Raw genomic sequence first — 20820 nt, 5'->3', positions numbered from 1 at the left:
TAATATATAACACTTAAACTGTTGTAATGATTCATACACAATTTTATTTTACTAATCTGTTCATATTTTAAAATGCATGAACAATTCAAAATAATTCAAAAGTATTTAATAACTGATATTGTATACAATTTGCTTCGGTTAATATTTATTTAACAACTAACTAATCAAGTTTTGTCTTCAATAAAGTAAATATTTTGTTGGTGAAGGATTATTTTAACATTTAGATTTTACTCATCAATTAATTTCTTTCCGAAGGATGTTTGTTTCCGTTTCAAATCATTCTGAATCGTTTGGGACCAAATTTGGAAACGTGTACATGTGTAAGCCAAAATTCGACACTTCGCCCACGTTTTCTGCAAAAGGCTGCACCGATTTCTAAACTTTGAAAGTTATTTGATGAAACTCAACAAGGACTGTCGTTATTAGTTTTGCGAAACGATAATAAGCCGATAAGTGTATAAAGTTTTGTCCACGATAAAATTAATTAAAATTTGAAATAGCCGCGACTTCAAAATTGTAACGTCACGAATTTAAAAGTTGGTAAACCTGAATATTATTTGATAAAGTTCATTGTTTACACATAATATCGGGAAGTTCGTACAACTTAACTTAAGACAAAATGCCATTAACGACTACTTATATTATAAATAAAGTTTCTTATTTCTGTGAAGTGATTATATAATTAAAAGTATAATTAAAATATAAATATACCTCATCTCTATCGGCAATAATATCTGTGTGTCGTGGGTGTTGTGCACGATTTTGAACTAGACGTTTTCTGACGCAGGAAGCCAGCAATCCTCCCCGGATTTTAGTATTGTTTCCAGTGACTAAACTGATTACGCATGACACGATAATAGTAACAAGTGCACCCAAAGGACTGTACCACAGGTAGGACACACGAAATAATGGAAATATTCGACTGGAATGATAAAATATATTGACATTAGCTTTGGTTGAATCTAATTTGAAAATTGGAAAGGAAATTTGAAAGGTATGAAACGTTTCAAAATGTGCTTATGTAAAAATTCTTTCGCCATTTTTTTTTTGTATTTAATCATATACAATGTATGCAACTGAAGCCGTTTTAAAATCAATGTTATATTTATACCTATGTTTGGAATTTCAAATTATATGAAATGCTCCTCATCGAACATTTCAAATGGTATATTTTTTCAGGTCTTTACAAATGTGATTTTTTACAATTTATAAAAAAATACGATTGATGTCTTAAATTTGTAAAAAATTGACTGCAAAAGAGTAATGATTTGATAAAGGATTCTTAGATTTGGAAAAATCTCTATATTTGTTTATATAACTCAGCAGTATTTTGTAGATATTCTTCAATATTATGGAAAACTATTAGGACAGAGGTAAACATGCATGTTAAATTCAAATTTAATTTTAAATTATCATTTAATCGTTTGAGTGCGAATTGTCGAATTTTTGTGAGCAAATTCGATGATTCGCGCTGAAACGGTTAGAAAGTTTAATTGTAAATTAGTCATTTTTCACAGTTTCAAAAAAATATTAACAGACTTGATTTTTTTTTTAAATAAAATTGTAAGTTGGATTTTAAAAATCTTACCATTAGTTTATCAGAACTATATGTGAATATTCTAATATATATTATATATATTATTATATATTAAGATATTTGATCAACTTAGCGTTTGTGGTATGAGATAGTTGAATTGTTGACTATATATGCTACAGTAAAGTCCAACTATAATGTTAAAAAGCAGATTTAATTCTGTGGTATTAAAAATTATATTTGTTTTTGATTCGTGTGTTTAGTAAATAATATTATATACTAAATACACGAATTAAAAATAAATACATATTTACATGTATATGAAAATTATTATAAAGTTACCTTTCAACTAAAGTTTCTTCTTGTTTTGAGAACGTCGTGTTGTAATTATAATCACAGTCTTCTACATTGAATGATTTGGTTTTAAAATTGATGTGTCCTGAAGCAATGGCTGCTTGAGCATTCAAAGTTAACCAGGCCATGAAAAATAGTCCACTCACCAAACCTGTTATTGCTCCCTATAAAATGATAATGTTAATCAATTTTCATTAATCCATAACTGCAGATATGATTCTTTGTTCATTGTATAAATGTATGAGCAACTACCTAATGATATCAACAACTGCAAACCATGGTTTGCCTACTAATTAGAAGGTCATTTATACTTGTTTATCTATAGCAAGTAAGTAACCCCGGTGGTTATGCATTATTTTTGTATTATTATTATTATTATTATTATTAAATATCTTTTTAATAGTGATGCGATATATTTGAAGCAACGTCCCGTGAGGCTATTTTCATTTGAAATCATAATTTAGATCTGTTTTCAAGTAAAAATAATATCACTAGAACCTAGAAACCATAGCTAGAAACATTATGGTTACAAGGTTCTAAAACTCATACCACTTGCATTTTAACACTTGAGCTATAAACAAACCCATTGTAGATATATGAATAGAATTTTTTAATTATTTATGTAAATAAATTATGGGTTGTGAACAATGTAAAAGAAGTATATTCCAGAGATAAATGAGCAAATATATTTTATAGAATATTCAAGCAGTGGCGGATCCAGGTCACGGAGATCATGATCCCCAACCCCCCTGAGCTTGTCTTAAAACTTAGATAGAACACTAATTCAGCAATAAAATTACTTCATAATGATTTTATATGTATTTTGTTACCAAACACATTTTATAACTTCAATATGTAACTTTATAGACGTTCGGCGGAGTCAAAGACTCCTATTTAAGGATTTTCTTAACTTTACTTGTTTTTGAGGCATCGGGAACTATGAATTACGGGAAAGCTTTATGAATTGCTATCTTTTTGAATGTTAGTTGTGAAGATCTATTTAATAATTTTATACAAGACTTCTATTTATTTATTTTTTAGTAAAGTTTGATTCTTATCTTTTATTACCTTTTCGTTGACCCAATGTATGAGCATTCCGGCCGTAAAGACTCCCAGCAAAGGACCCCCCGTAATAGCTTCAAGGGTGTAATTCAGCTGAAAAATACTCCCTGCACGTTCGACTACCACAACCAAACATACGCAAAGAATTCCAACAAGGATTACGACGGAGCGCGTGATAAACCAAATCTGGCGACTTGTTAGAACATGGTCGCGAAATTTAGCTAATGGACGAACGAAATCCTCCAAGATTATGGCAGACATTGAGTTGAGGCACGTTGATAAGGTACTGAAAAGCAAAAATAATTAAATTTAGTACTATAAAAGTAACAGACAGAAGTAAAATATTAGAGACCAGAATTTTGACTTCAAAAGCCTCAAAGCCAGACAGAACGTTAAAAAATTGAAATAATTATTTAGTAAACACGCTATTTATTCAACTTAGATATGTAGAAAAAATGCAACCGCGTGCAACGTAACAGCCGTTATGTTCTTGCCCGCGAAGTAGATACTTCTGTGTGCCTCCCAGGTTACGTGCGGACGTGACGGCGCTACGTAACATTCATGGCTTTATTACGTTTTATGGTTTACTAGATAGCATTAAAGTACAAAATGGGTTCTTGATGGGTTCTTGAATTAGAAAACTTAGTTGTAAACCATTAATGTAAATAATTTGTATTTAGAATCAGGGACAAAATTGTTTTCACTTACAACCAGTCAACCACTTCTATGCTACATGTACTTGAAAATCATTATGATGAAAATAGCTTGGTGACGCGATTTTTGTCATTGGATTAAATGTTCTAGAGAAAGGCAAGTCCATGATGTAAGTGCAATTTTTTTACTTTTCTTCTACACCACCATACCACAATAATCACATATTGTATTTTTGTTTTTCATACAGGCATTACATATATGTTTCTATTAATCTTTTCAATCTAATTTATATTTCTATATATTATGGGAGTATATAAAATCGTATTTGATACACTATTAAATTATTATACATTAATCAGACTCAAACCTCTAAACTTCTTTGTTGAATTTTCTGAAGTTTTATAATTATAATTAATCATTTGAAATGATACTTCATTTATATGGTTTTTAATAATTTTTTTTTGAGTCATTAGAGTTCTAACTTGGTTGGTTCGTTTATTATATTGGCGCATTAGGCTATTACCTGATTTGCCGTTTCTTCTAACTTTCGATTTATCCATATTTGTTTACCACCCAAAAAATATTCTTACATTGATGATTTTGTTCTATATTTTGTAGTTAGGTTACAGTCGTTCGTTAGGTCGTATTATTTCAAAAAGATAAATTATTTATTGATCTTTATTTCCTCACGTGTAGTGAGTATTGTCTTCGTGTGCTTTGACTAGTCACTGTTTATATAATTCTCATGACAGTTTTGTTTTTAGTTTAGTAATGTTCTTTCACTATATCTTTTATTTTGCAATATTTCAAATAATCTACACCTGAAACAATTTTCTTATAAGTTTCCTAAAAATTTTCTTTTATTTCGAAATATATATATATATAGTATTAAGGATCCTTAATACTATAAAACATCAAGTTCATTTAAATATAATTAATTTGATTCTATTAGAATTCTGTTTATTCTCATTGTTTATTCTCATTGAAAACGGATGTTACTAACGACTACATGATAAAAATTGTATGGAACGCTGGTTTGAATCAAACTACCTTGGAGTCACAAAACAGAATAAATGTACATATTTGATAATGAATTATATAGATCAATATTATTACGGTTATTATTTTAATTCATATTAATCTTGTACTTGAAAATGGTTTATTTATATATATTATTTTATTATTTTATTATATTATTCACCTTAATGAAGCGCTGAAAACACCTGCCATGAATAATCCAGTTAGTCCAGAAAATTCACTTAAAGTCTGCATAACAAACAGTGGTAACATTTGGTCTTTCGCACGTGCTAACTTGAAAACATTAGAAAAAAATATTTGTAACTTCGTTTTTGGGAAATTTAATTTAAATAAATCAAATTAATTGATTCATTCAATCCAAATGATTATATATAATATCTAATAAACTTATTACCTTGGTAGTTAGAGGATCACAGCCGCTATATGTTGCATACATGAGGAGCCCACTATATGAACAAATCGTAATCGATAAAGCTGCTCCGACGACAAGTATCCAAGATGCTCTAATATTTACAATAAAATAATTAGTTGCCAAATACAATTGGGAAATAAATACAACTTAGGGTTGCTACAGTCACATTGAACGATTTTCAGAAAAAATGACTTCTCGAGATACTTATTTCTTAAGATTTTGTAGGCGGATGAAAACCCATGTTCCACATTTGTTATTTTCGGTCGTAATAGAAGTACGTGAAACTTGGATAAGCTTATTTATTGGTAGGACTTTTTTTGCATTTATTTCTACATCATATTCATGTTGTTGAACATACATTTTTGATTGCTAAATTCATGAAGTCGCAGAAGATTTAATTAAGCTTTTTTCCAGAAAATCGTTGTTATGAATTTTGTTTTATCCAACCTCGAATCGGATCACCACTGTGTGACCATTCGACCTTTTTATCCTTATTTAATAAACCATTAAATCGCTGATTGTTGTTAATAACGACAGATTATAATTCATAAATGTAAATAAAAAATAGAATTTTGTTTTAAGTTGTTTATTTTATTGCAAACCTTCTAGCTGCTTTCAAGGTAGGCAGTGCAAAGTATCTTTGAGTCATATTTTGATTAACTGCGTAAGAATGTAACCAAGTAATACATCCTCCGATCATGCAGGTCCACAAAGTGTGTCTTACTGTAGGGTCTGGGTCGAAACTTAATCGAGAATTAAAAGAAATATTAGGCATGTTAATAAAATAATAAATTGTTATTAATTACTCTGTATGGTTTACTTAAGAATTTTTATATCATAGTTTTTCTAGTTACATCAATGTTTATATATACGGTAGGGCAAGGCACAAAGGTCCAATTTGACTTTGAACCTTTGAGATTGTGTACTAAGACCAGACTTGTTTCTCAAAAATTTGTAACCCGGTCCTTTTTGCCACATATATGCGGGGTAAATTGTGACGGCCAGGGGGCAAACAAGTCCAATATTTCATTTTAATTTCACAGTAATTTTACAAATTTATAGCTACATTATTCAACTAATGCAAAATATAAATTTCAAGGTTGCATTTTTCACAGAGATAACACTGTAAATAACTTTGATCTGGTATTTTGTCAAAAATATTTATCAGCTGAGTTAGAATAATTATTTATTTAATTTATCTCTAATAAAATTGTTTTTTAACTTTTTTTTATTTGCTATTTTATATTTTTTACATTTTTGCCAGGGTAGGTGTGTACTTAGTTCTATTTACCCCACCCAGGTGTAAGCTTTCATAAAGGTTTAATAAAATAAATATTTGAATTTAACTTAAAATTAACAGTACATCTTATGAAACGATTGAATAACGTATATTTAAAAATTTCATTAATGTCTCGTAAACTAAACAAGAGTGCTCACTCACAACCAATGAAACTTAACAACGAAAGAAATCCCTTTTGTTATGGATTTTCAAGCATAGCCGTTTTTCCCAATAGCAGTGTCGTGAGAATCAAGGTTATGGCTTTTTCCATCTTTTTAAATATTTTTGTTAAAAAATGCTCAAATTTACTGGTTTTTGAGATATCGATGGTGGACTTTTTACCCGCGGATCTTTAAGCCCCGCTCTATTCTATGTGTCTTTGTATATTTGAGATACTGAATAATTTTTATTTTAATGAAATGCTTAATCGAGGATTTGTGAATTAAAAATGAATTCTGACTTTTAATCACAAATTTACTGAATTCTATAATTCTTATTACGTTGCCGTTTATTCAAAGATAATACAATTATTACTTTTAACCCTTTTCACTCGGATGCCCCGCTCCGGCGGCAAAATTCATATAAATTTGACAATTCGCAAATGGAAAGGGTTAATATTAATTTCGTTAAAATGAAATAACTTTTTTTGTAATATATAAATCTTACTCTGGTTTTTCTAATCTTTGGCTTTCTATATTTTTATGTATTACATTTGATATTCCTCCAACATCGATTGTACCTTTTACAATGACCAAAACCATTGAACCAAATATCAGCAAGGCTTGTATGACATCAGTCCATACTACTGCTTTCAAACCACCCTTTAAAGGTAACAAAGATTTAATTTAATTATTAAGTAATAATATATTGACTTCATATTTTTTTGAATTTATGGATTTTATATTTATAAATCTCATATGTTAAAAAGTTTTATCATACTATCGTTTGATAAAGATAATTGTAAACATCTATCGTTTGATAAAGATAATTGTAAACATCAATTTGATTCAGTTATAATTGTCCTGATTTGAGAAACCAAATACTGAATCTAAATTTTGATAATATATTAGATTGCCTAAAGTCTTGCTTTGTTGAACGACTATATATAGTTATATATATATATATATAACACTACAGCCTCGGGCTCGGTCAAATAAACTACGTTCTCTGTGCAAAATATATTATATATTTCACAAATATTTTACTATGCTCTGTTCAACAAAATAATAATATAAAAAAAACAAGTTAGTGTATATATATAATAGTGCAAAATTATGTGCCTTGCGCTAGCTACTGATGTAAGACCATATTTATATCCACTGATGATGACATAAAATACTATGTCGAAACGTTTGGAAAAATTAAAGATTAACTTCTAAATCTTTGCCTTTTATTTGATGTATGCCCTTGAAGAACTTACTCATATATATATATATATATATATATATATATATATATATATGTGTATATATATATATTTATACATATATATATAGGCACACTTAATTGCAAAATTATTGTTTTACTAGAATCTTCAAATTCTATTTCATTTTCATCTCTAAAGTATATTTGAGCTTTTGTGTATAAAAAAAATAAAATAAAAACATTTGAATATAACTTACCATGCATGTATAACATACACATACGGTGCAAACGATGGGCGTGATGATGTGAATATTTACACCGGTTACTAAAATTAAAATCGGAATTAAATTTTTAAAATCAAATATTAATTTTAATTGCTACGTTTAAACTAAATTTCACGTTTTACGTTTAAACTGAGATTTCACCTTGGTTGAAAGCTAAAGCTGGCATATACATTACTATTGGTAAATACGCTACCTACATAAAAATAGACATTTAAAAATTATGTGATTATGCATTTTCTCTTGTAGATAATTCAAATTTCACTTACATTTCCTATAATATATATCATAGAACCCAATGTACGCGCATACTTGTTGAATCGTAATTCAAGATACTGGAAAAATATATCAGAAGTTAGTTAAGAATTTAATTGTGTTCATATGTGAAATGTAAAGAAATTAAAAATTACCTCATATGTGGATGTAATTTGTAATTCCTTATATACTGGCAGATATATATGATTCATAACAAAGGCTGTGAAAATGAATCCTAAAGTAACATAGGCATATTGCATTCCATATATATAAACATCAGCTGGTAATCCTAGCAAAGTTATTCCTGATATGTAGCTAAGAGAATTATATTTATGGTAATTGTTAATATATATGTTATTATCTTAATGCTTGATGTTCAATATTTATAATCAGCCCTCAATCATTGGCAATAGATTTATTAGAACACATTTTCAATAAGCAGAAGTTATTTTATTAATGCTAATTCATTAAAAGTAAATAAAACTAATCTTTCAAAGGCATTTCACAAGCCGTAATACTTCTTGATAATATTTTTCAATGAAATTCATTTCATTAAAATTTTTTTTTTGTGAAAATAAAACTAAGTATTCTGAATTGATGATATGAATGATTACAATTATTTAGGTTTGTACTAGTCTTAATTTGCATTAATCTTAATAATATTTTTCGATAGAGATTTTTTTATAATGAACATTTGTATGAAATTATCAACTTACCAGAAATACAAAATAATAGTATTCTCACGATCAATGTTCTTAAATAATTGCTTTAATTGCACACATGTAATGTGACTGTAATATGACCACATATATGTTTATTCCTATAAAATTATCTTTCTTTATTTCATTTACCTTGCAATAAGTGACATAGATATTGGTGTAATCATCATTTTTTTTCCACCAGTTAAATATTCTTGTTCATTATCTGCCTTTTTTGTAAAACCAAAATATATTCCTACGAAAGTGCATATCACAAGAGTTGTTGCGAAAAGAATATTATCAAGCCATCCAAAATGTTGAAGTGACTAGAAACAAAATTTTAATTATTAAGGCAAGCAAAAGAAATAAATATTATATAAAAATTGTTTAATTGCATTACAAATCGTAGCACGTCAATACATATTTTAAAACTTAAAAGTTAGTGTTAAAAATACAGTATTGCAATTTTCAATATGAACTCTGTTCATATATTAAGTTTTAAACTAACGGTGTGAATTTGTATTTATATAGTATATTTTTGATAATATAATCATAAAGAACTTTAATTAAATTGGAATTTAAAATATTGGTAAAATAAAAATGTTTGAGGTAATGTGTTACTGTTTTCGATATACCTACAATATACTGAACTTTATTAATTAATTCTTTAATAATATAAATTTATCCAAAACATTTAATTTTTTTTACTTTTCTACGTTAACAATGTAGCAATTATGATTTGTACAGTTACGTTTCAATTGATATTAATTTTGTTTACTTTAAAATCATTATTTAATTTATTTCCATCATTCGAAACATAATATACAATAATTAAAATAAAAGGATGTAACACGATGCGCACCTTAATTATATTAATGATTAAATAAATAGTAACATAATTATTAATTATATTTACCAATCTCAGTTCTTTCTCGTCTATGAACAATGTGTTCTTTTGGCTAATATTATCTGCCATAATAAAAATTAGCTTACAAGTTTCATAGTATATTATTCCCAGAAGTTCATACTATTAACAATGAGTATTATTGTACAAATTATTGCACTGTTTCATATAAATTTTTATTTTATTAAAAATTTAAACTTTTATGTTTGGTCACAAACTCTCGCAATCAGTGAATGTTTTATTAAATAACATGTATAAAATATTGTTTCAATTTTAATAACTAATAAGGCAAAGGAAAATATTTTAAATGAGCTTATCAATGGTAATTACTATGTAAATTCATTCAGGGTTATATCGAAAAATATTGGTGGTTTGCTATACTATTTACAACAGTATTAAATTCGAAAATTTAAAAAAGTTAAAAAATTCAAATTACACAAATCTCTATTTTTTGTCATTTATTGTTTTAGTCTATTATTGATTTACTTTGCCTATTTTGTTATAAATATCAGTTGCTCTGGATTGCACATAACACTTTTTTAAATTATTTATTACTCACACAAAAATATTTATATTATCACATGAATACATTTATTTGTATGAAAACTTTTATATTATTACACTTGCGTTGTAAAAGTGAAGGAATTTGGGACTATTTGATTCCAGAATGTTGCAGTGTATTGTGAGTGTTTAAAAATAAATGCGAACCGTTTCTTTAGCGTTGCATATGGAGAAACAAATAAAGAAACTTCTACAAATATTTATAAAAATGTACGAAGTTATAATAAATATCTTAAATTTAATCTTGGTTTTGAATAAAATTTCCATAGTGAAATTTTATTTATGAAAGGTTTTTATTTAATATGCGGTTAAATTAGTAGTACATACTACAATAAATGCATTTATTCTTCGTGCAGAAGTAGAACCTAGATAGAAATCCATATAATAATTTTTATGCTAATGTTCTATTTAATTTGTTTATTTCATGTCAAAATTTTTCAAAAATATATCACGTAAAGATTCTGATCTCTGGAACGATATGACCTGCCTTTGCCATCAACTAATCAGCACATTTCACCGTCAAGATCAGTTGAGTATTTATAAAATTAAATTGTTGCATAAATTAATGGGGGCGCAACATTTTTTCTATCAGAGCAGGGGGGGGGGCGAGGTGCAAAAAAGGTTCGAAACCACTGTATTAAGTATATCTATTACACCATATTACTTCAAATGAAAACAGTATACTTGGCGGAACAGTAATTTCAATATATTTTTCTCGTGTACAAATTCTTGTCGTACATGTATAATTATGTTGACTTTTTTATAAAAAAATAACGTGCCCTGCGTAAAGGTAAAAAAAATATGTTTTTTTGCTAATTTTTAGAAGTTTGAACATAAAGCTCAGGCTCAGATTTCTTGTCAGTTATAACTTCTTTTTGTGCTTCCGCTTCAGTTCAGGGCTTTTTGTTCAATTTCAACTGTAAAACGAATTATTTGGTGAAGTCATAGCTCTTATTGTCGTGACCATTGCTCATTTTGTCAGTCAACTCCAAATCTTTAGCCTAAAATTAATATGGTTTATATTACTGTTTTGTGGGATCAATTATATAGTTTATATTATAAAACTTTTCTTATATCACAGTTGTATACCTTGCTTTCATTGGCATTAATTTTGATCTGGTGTCTTTTCCTAACGCAGGGGGCGAGTAGACCAGGCGCAGTTATCGAGTTCTTCTTCGTCACCAGGCTGACTGTGCACGCAACGAGTGCTGTCACTATCGCGCCCAGAGGACTATACCATAGGTAAGATATGCGGAATAATGGAAATACGTATCTAAAATGTAAATCAGAGGTATTAAATTATGGTAGAAAGTAGTTTTCTGTTATAACAACTTATACGTTTAGCACGTTTTTATATTATATTGCTTGGTACCTTGAAAAACATGCTTGAGATATTTTAAAATCAAAGTCAATCAATCAGACAATCATAAAGGCGTGCTAAGCTAGGTAATAGTATTTCCAGAATACAAAATCATGCGTAAGAATAGGGGGAAATCTATAGTTTAATCACAAGTTTACATCGCAACAGAGAGTAAATTACTTTGGCAAAAATAATATTTAATACAATCTAATCGGGATATCAAGTATTGCTTTAAATACAGCCTTTGGTTCTTGAAAAATTAATTCTTCATGAAAGAACTATTTTATCCTGCTATTTTTATTTGTATATAGTTAAGTTTACGTTTATATATAGTTAAGCCTCATTGGCAAATTATTGGGGTGGTTTTATTGCAATGAAATCTACGTCCATGTTTTTTGCTCATATCCATTATTAGCTCTTATCTAATATACGTCCACGTCAATTAATTTTACTGGCCTAATTATCACTTGAGAGTGTTATCTCTATTGAAGCTCTTAATGATTTCTTGCAAGTTTTCGTGTTTCGTGTTTTAGACTTTAAATACCGTAAAATTATATATTTTCAGCTAGTATTACTTAAGTTATTGGAAGTTAATTCTCATATATTTTGAAACATTACAAAAAGTTATGCTCTCGCAAGATGATTTCTTCACGTTTGTATATATTACCTTTCTTGAATAATAGGTTCTTCTGTTGAACTAGTAGCGTTAAAAAAGTAGTCACATCCTTCTGCAGATAATGGTTTTGTTTCATAGTCAATGTGTCCTGATGCAATAGCTGCTTGAGCGTTCAGACTTAACCAGGTCATAAAAACTAATCCACAGAACAGACCAGTCATTGCTCCCTAAAATAAAAAAATCTTTTTATAATTAATAAATACTAATAAGAATCAAATAGCTATGGATAGATCTAAAAACTGATGAGTCCATTGATTTTTGAATTTTTATAACCAGTTCTGCTTTTTATGAAATCGATACGACTGTTTCGATACGATTCCTATTGATAGGGAGATGTGCTGATTAGTTTTTGGCAAAGGCAGGTCCAGCAAAGAGTGCAGAAAATAAAAATCAAGTTTTTGAGAGAACGGAGTATCTGATTTGAATGAGCCAAAAAACATTCAATTCGCAATGATGGGAAAAAGTGGTGATTAGTTCTTGACAAAGGCAAGTCCAGCCGTTTTGAAAATACGAAGCCAAATGCACAAAAAATTGCAGTTTTTGATAGAATTAAGCATCCGATTTGAATGATTCAAATACTTTCTGCTTGTGTTGACAAAACAATTGCTTTTGGAAATAAAAATTGTTAACTTCCCGAAAGAGAAGTTTATGTTTTAATTTTTTTTTTCAATTTTTTTTTTGTATTGAAATTTCAGATTTTAATTTTAATTCTTGTTAAAGTTCTAAAGCGCACTTATATACCTTAAATAAATACTTTTAACTTTGCAATTTAGCTTATATAATTCTTATAAATATTAGACAATTTTACAGTATTTATAATAACCTATTCGAAAACATTTAATATTCCTCGAACATTTCGTTACGGTGCGGTAAGTTCCAGTAATTTGCCTTAAGGTAGGATGCCATACACCACTAGTTTTAATATTTATGATATCTAAATGCATTTCAATCGATAGATCTGCCTTATTACATGATGCGCCATCAATTTGTGGTCAGTGAAAACATTGATTAACATTGACAGAATAAAGGAAGTCATTTGATCGACGTTGTTTTTCAAATCTAGCTGGAAAATAATGTAAGGCTTCAAATTTGATAATAAAACAAAGCATATCAAAATTTATTGAAAATTGTTTAAGTTGGATCCTCCACAAAGACACAGGCATACCTACAATGCATGAACATATATCAATGGTTGCTATTAATTAAAAGAACAGTATTGACGTCAATCCTAACCAACTAGCATGTCTTCTATACCAGGAAAGCCAGCCGATCAGGCTCAAAAGAAAAATATCTGGAGACCTAATATAGTTTAATTAACTATAATACCTACATTTTACTACATTTTATTGTTTTTTTTCTCTTTGTCTTTAGTTTTTTTTTATTATCTCTCTATAATACTCGATACGCCACTAGAGGTATCTACTAATTTGTAAACAATTAATTGTAAACATCTTGTCAGCATTCTCTGCTAAATGTAATTATATATATAGATTGCAGAATAAAATTAAAATAAAAAAAAGTCATTCAAGATTTCCATTGACCACATATAAATGGCGCAACTTGTATTTTTGATTATTATCAATCTGCTCTGAAGCGATCTTTCTTGCCGCTCGTCGAAATAATTATTAATTGATAGTATGATAACTTTTCATAAAACTACTCTAACTCTCTTATATGATGTTGTATTTTGACAACTCATTTATAAATATTCTTTATGTGCTCAATAATAATACAAATTAATTGGTTTATATTGCAATTATTAAATTCCTTGAAAAATATATTTTTTTAATCACACTTTATAATTTGCCTAAAATAGGATATACAATTAATTAATTAATAACCTCTCACTTAATCTCTTGAACATTTATTACCTTAGAATTGACCCAATGTATGAGCATTCCAGCTGTGAAAATTCCGAGTAAAGGTCCACATGTGATGGCTTCGACGCTGGACGTAAGTTGGAAAACGGTGCCTGCACGTTCCACAAGCATAACCAGGCTGACGCAAAGTGCACCGACGAAAAGCACTACCAGCCGCATCACGTACCAGGCTTGCCGATCCGTCAATGTATGACACGAGAATTTGCTACTGGACGAACGAAATCCTCCAGAACGATAGCAGACATGGAGTTGAGGCAAGTCGATAGAGAACTGTAATGGTTTTTATATTATTTTCAATCTGCCTTACAATCTAATTAGAGCGACATATTTAACTATAATGGCTTCTAATGGGTTATTCTTTAGTTGTTCTTGGTAAACAAATTATTAAGAATTATAACAAATAAATTAAAATAGGAAGAAATTAAAAAAAAATAAACTCACTCAATAATAATATTTATTCAAATTATTCAAGGAATTTTAATCTTTTTAAACCTGAAAGTTAGGGTGAGTTATTTTACACAACTCTAATGCTAGTTGGCTGTAATGATCGTTAATATAAAATAAAATAAAAAACAAAAATGTAGTCTATAAAGTATGAAGGATATCCAGGTAATTTAGGATTAACTACACAACTTGTTGAGTATGCAACGCTTATTGTTTCCGAAACTATATTCCGTATACATACAACAGTAAAAGTATTAAAAATTTGCATTTAATGTGTACAGTAATAAACCGGGTTCCTGCGTTGTATTCATTAATAACTTTATTTAATTAATTTTTTAATTTAAACTACATAATAAAGCGCCGCTATCAAAGCAAGAAAAATCGATTCTTACTCATATAAACGTGAATAATATTCCTTAAATAATTGGTAGAATGATATTATGACATTTAATGTCGTTTATTTATTTCAATGCAAATCTGTTTCTATTATCACTACTGCTTGATGTCAGGCTGCCTGAGGTGAGCATCTATCTCCAGCGACAATAAAATAGCAGAAGCATAAATATTTCAGCGATATAACTCTTATAAAAGGCCCATGTCAATAAATTTAGTTATCAATAATAAATAAAAGTAGGATCACCATTCAACGTAAGATGTTAATTACTTAATGCTGAATTTTTGCAAATGATGTTCATAATAATTACTTTTTTCTACTATTAAATACCCTAATTTTCTAATATTAAATATAAAATTTTTATTGGAAATTAAAGATTATTTTTAAATAAATAATTTGTCATTGTGACGTCATTTTTGGAAATAGGTATATACCATAGATAAAAAACTATACAAAAGGTAAAATAATAACTGGATGATTATAGATACAATCAATACAATAAATTGTTACCTTAACGCTGCGCTAAACACACCAGCAATGAATAATCCAGATAATCCAGGAACTCCACTTAAAGTCCGCATTACAAACAAGGGCAACATTTGATCTTTAACTCGTGCCAACTATATACAGAGAAATTAGATAAAAATTAAATAGCATGAAATAAATAATGCAAAAATGAGGAATGTTTACCTTAGTTGTCAGAGGATCACAATCATAGTATGTGGCATACATGAGAAGGCCACAATAGGAGCATATGGTGATCAATAAAGCAACTCCAACTACCAGGATCCAAGCAGCTCTATAATTGAAAGAAAAGCTATTGGGTCATTGTGGAACAAGCAAAACTAAGGCACAAACCAACTATCATCAATCATTCATATAACAAAACAAACTGTTTATGAAGAAGTAATTAGTATTTGATGATTATAAAATTTTGGAGTTTTCTATACAATATTATATTTTACCTTCGAGCTGCTCTTAAGCTAGGCAAAGCAATATATCTCTGGATCATATTCTGGCTAACCGCATTTGATTGCAACCAGGAGATGCAACCGCCTACAACGCATGTCCATAGTGTATGTCTTGCAGTAGGATCTGGGTTTAAACTGAATCACATTAATAAAAAACATTAAGTATTTTTATAAGCATACATTCCAAACAAGAATATTCAAACGATTTTTCAAAAATACTGAATAATGGACAAGCAAATTATCCGTATTACGATGGGGATTTTGACTTAAAACTGAAACGAGTCACTTGGGAAGTCTGTTTGTGCTGAATTTAAAATTTTATAGACATTTTTAAAAAGTGTTGATCTATCATTATAGAAAATTAGTGGAGATTCTGTTTAACTTACTCTTGCTGTACAATTTATTAAACTATCAACACTAATTTTATATTATTAATGTTTTCTTACTCGGGTGCCTCTAATCTACCGCTTTCCCAGCTTCTGTCCATCACAGTTCCGAATCCACCAACATCAATAGTACCTTTGATGATAACTAGAATTATTGAACCAAACATTCCTACTGTTTGGATAACATCAGTCCATACTACTGCCTTCAGACCTCCCTAGAAGACAAAAATTAGATAAAAATCTATTGAAGATATTGTTTGATACATTTGAACAATGCAGTCATCAAACGTTTCCTGATATATGATCATCAGTCATTTTCTTTACAGTTTGCCTGGGACCTGATTCAAACTTTAAACCATGATCATAATCAAATATATTTTAAAAGATTAATCAAATTTTACTTATTTCTTTTTTTTTCAAATTTGCCATTGTCAGTAGACGAAGGGATAAAAACCAAGAATTTGACATTGCCCTTTTATCTTAGTAAATTTATTCGATTTGATTTTTATATAATGGAGGAATATTTTTTCTAATAATTTGAATTGGTAATCAGTATAAAACTTACCACACATGTATAAAAAATGCAAACCAGACAAACTATTGGTGTGATGACATGCACATTTACGCCAGTAACTGTAATAGTAAAATTAAAATAAACATTAAGTTTTTAATTATATATGTTAATATCCTTGCTCACCTTGATTAAAAGCTAAAGCAGGAACATAAATCACAATTGGCAAATACGCTATCTGCATAAAAGTTAAAATAGATTAAAATTAAATAAGCTCTGGCGTTTTATAGATATTGTTACTTACATTTCCTATTGTGTATAATATAGATCCAAAAGTTCTTACTTTTTGTTAAATCGTAACTCTAAATACTAAAATAAAAAAATATAGAATTTTAAATATAATTTTATATTTCAATTTTCAATTTATTTACCTCATAAGTTGAAGTAATATTAAGTTTTAAGAATACTGGCAAGTATATATAATTCATTGCAAATCCTGTAAAAATAATTCCAAATGCAACATATGCATATTGCATTCCAAATCTATAGACATCTGCTGGTAATCCTAATAATGTTATTCCAGATATATAACTGAAAACAATATCATTCAAATAATTATTATGATTCTTATTATCGTTAAATAATAATTATGAATAGTGATTTATTATTATCGATGTACCTGGCAATGAGTGACATAGAAATCGGAGTAACAAGCATATTTCTTCCTCCAGCCAAGTATTCTTGTTCGCTGTCTACTTTCTTTATAAAACCAAAATATATTCCTATAAAAATGCATATCAGCAGCATTGCTACAAAAAATACGTAGTCCAGCCATCCGAATTGCTGAAGTGACTGTAATATATAATGAATAAGTTTTTATTATTATTTAAACTGCAACAACTTAACAGTTCTATGACCTGGTAAGATAAAAAATTTTCTTACCCAACGCTTATTAGAAACTTATTAGAAAAAATAAAATTTTTGATTTTCTGATATAAATTGAATTCAAAATCAATTTTGTTCCTAAAATTTAATTTAAATAGTTTTTGGAATCATGTGAAATAGTTCTTAATAAAATGCAATAATTTTGTATGAAAAATCAATAAGTTCACATCAGAAGAAGTTTTACATGGAAATAATGTAAAACAATGTGAACTATCTAAAGTTACAATGTTTATGTGTTGAATGAAATAGAGAAGGAATATTGAAAAAGTTGGTTAAAGGATATAAATGATTGATGATCTACTAAGAAATATAAATAAAAGTTGGTGCATCAGGAAACAGAAAAAGAATATTCATAGAAAATTCAAATAATTGGAATTTAAAATAAAATATGTTGGAGTTATATATGAGCACTTGGCAGAGAGAGCCTTTTGAAGGATCTTGGAATTCAAAATAAAATATGTTGAAGTTATATATGTGCACTTGGCAGAGAGAGCTTTTTGAATGAGATGTTCTCTCCTTCAAACACTGTTCACAATTATACCCTTATTATAATAAGTGTATAGTTAATTATATGAAAATTGAAGGAATTGAAGTTCACTTTTTCCTATTGTTTCAAAATGTTAATCTCAAATTGTTCTAAAATAAACACTAAAAAAATAAAAATACATTCACTAAAAGTTATTACTAATGATACTTTGAATTTTAGTATGTTACATACTTAAAAGTATTACTAAAATTACTAAAATAAAGTAAAGAGAACTAATTAGTTCTCTAAAATAAGGTGCACCAGAAGACCAGAAAAAAATGCAAGATAAAAATAAAATTGTATCCAGTGTTTTCAAAAAATTATCAAGATATATATGTCTAATAAAAGGAAAATTGGAAACAATGAAAACAAGGATGTTAATACTAGGATGAAGCAGATGATGGTCTACGAGAAGGAAAAATACTAGGAATTTATAGCAGAGGTACAGAATACGAAAAATGGTTTGAAAATTGAACACTATATGCATATATATATTATATATATATATATATATATAAACATCAAACAAATCTCACCAATCCTAATTCCTCAACATCCATTGTTAAATGCTATTTGCAAATATTATTTTAGATGAAACTATTAATTTGTTCTTATGAACAATTCACAAAACTTGCAACAAATTTGTAAACAAATTCACAATTTATAACTTTCATATTTCATTTTTCACTGATAATCACCACACTATTTTTTAGTAATCGCCGCAGGAATAGTAAGTCTTTAGTAATCTCAATAGCCGTGATTTAAAAATACTTAAATATATCTCAATACTGTAAAAAAACAAGTTAAAATCAAAACAATTAACATAATTAGCGCTCAATCAGTTTACATTGGAAATCGCTCACTTAACCATTCTGAATAACTTCATAAACACAAATTGGATTCACCGTTAATTTTATGATTTCTAAAATTGATATTAAACAAGTCCCGTGAAATGAATTGGTATTGATTCAGAAAAATGTGTTTTGATGATATTATCTGTGTTCTAGATAATATTATCTGGATTAACTTTCAACCTGGTTTCTCCCAGAGATTTTTAAATGATTAAATCACACTTATTTCATTCAGGACTACGAGGCCTAATATCTCACATGATAATCTGATGGGGACAATTGGATAAGAAGTGTTAAACAGAGCTTGCAAAACTTGTTGCGAATCAAACATGTTTAATAAATGAACACTCCATTATAATAATGTTTGTTTTACGTTTTTATGCATAAAAATTATAAATTGTGGTTTTAATCAAATTTATTAATCGCGAATAAGACTGCTATCATTTATGCATTGAGGCATAAATATTAGAATAAATTCATTCTAAATATGATTATTATCATTTTCTCTACTTATCAATATTTATTACGAATAAACTTTTAGCACTGCGTTACTAATGTTTTATAGCCGAAGAGAATTATTAGAATGAGCATTAACAGACTTCTATCTCTTACTGCATACAATTTTTTATGATTTTAATTGTTTCTAAAAACAATAAAATGGTTAAATTAAAAATGGCCATATGACGCAATCTGTACTATTAAAGTTTTTAAATATATTTGCATATAAGAAATTTGCAATTTTGCAAAATATTGGATATTGAAAACATTGTTTATAATTACAAATAATCTATGTTTGATTTTACATTATCAAACTTACGCACATAAAACTATCGACATGTATAAAAAACATCAATCATCTTGGGAAAGTACTTAAAAAAATAATTTATTTTCAAAATTAATTAATAAGTGCTCTTATTTAATCGTATTGCCGTAAAACTTTCTTATATTTATAAAAGATAATACCCTATTCATAAAAAATATTTGGATGGTTGTCACATGAACACTTTTTAGATTGGATTATTTATATTACAAAAAATACATTTTTTTAAGACTAGGATGTTTTCTGGGCTTTATTATGTATTGGGTTCTTAAGTATAAATATATTCCATATATGTACGTTATTTTTTTATTGTTACATGATTTATGCACATTAAAAAATTTAATTATTGAAAAGTTATCTATGATTATTGAGCCCCTCATTAAGGTAGTTGCTATTTAATTTAAAATCAATAATTCAGAGAATTTCTTAAAGAATCTATTGAAGTTAACAATTATTTCATCAATTTATAAATTTTAGCATACTCCTTATTGGTATATGCTACATCAAATGTTATATAAATTCTAATTGTGAGAACAATTTGTGTGAATAATACATAATTTTATTTTAAATAAATTCAAAAAATATTTTTTATAATAAATATTCTAAAGATTTAAATAATATAGTGATAGTGTGTAGAACTGTAATCGATACTTAAACAT

The 20820-nt window shown here is 27.9% G+C and overlaps 1 protein-coding gene and 1 pseudogene across 1 annotated transcript; both read right to left on the bottom strand.

The window, feature by feature from the left end:
- Nucleotides 1-657: 657 nt before the first annotated feature.
- On the bottom strand, nucleotides 658-9908 carry LOC113371173 (sodium-coupled monocarboxylate transporter 1-like). Its single transcript, XM_026611816.1, has 14 exons — nucleotides 9849-9908; nucleotides 9086-9258; nucleotides 8390-8549; nucleotides 8249-8314; nucleotides 8124-8175; nucleotides 7956-8023; nucleotides 7000-7154; nucleotides 5657-5797; nucleotides 5037-5145; nucleotides 4806-4915; nucleotides 2957-3236; nucleotides 1877-2052; nucleotides 712-922; nucleotides 658-663 (listed from the first exon to the last, which is right to left on the bottom strand). Exons 1-14 carry the CDS (start codon nucleotides 9906-9908, stop codon nucleotides 658-660), a joined length of 1767 nt encoding a protein of 588 aa, XP_026467601.1.
- A 1418-nt stretch (nucleotides 9909-11326) lies between these two features.
- LOC113371172 lies at nucleotides 11327-19050 on the bottom strand (annotated as a pseudogene).
- Nucleotides 19051-20820: the final 1770 nt, after the last annotated feature.

The sequence above is a fragment of the Ctenocephalides felis genome, unplaced genomic scaffold, assembly GCF_003426905.1.
Source record: "Ctenocephalides felis isolate EL2017-DRISC unplaced genomic scaffold, ASM342690v1 CF-g0.4_SCAFFOLD_01492, whole genome shotgun sequence".
Classification (NCBI taxonomy): domain Eukaryota; kingdom Metazoa; phylum Arthropoda; class Insecta; order Siphonaptera; family Pulicidae; genus Ctenocephalides; species Ctenocephalides felis.
The sequence above is the reverse complement of the archived record's forward strand: the minus strand, read 5'-3'. Positions and strand labels throughout refer to the sequence as shown.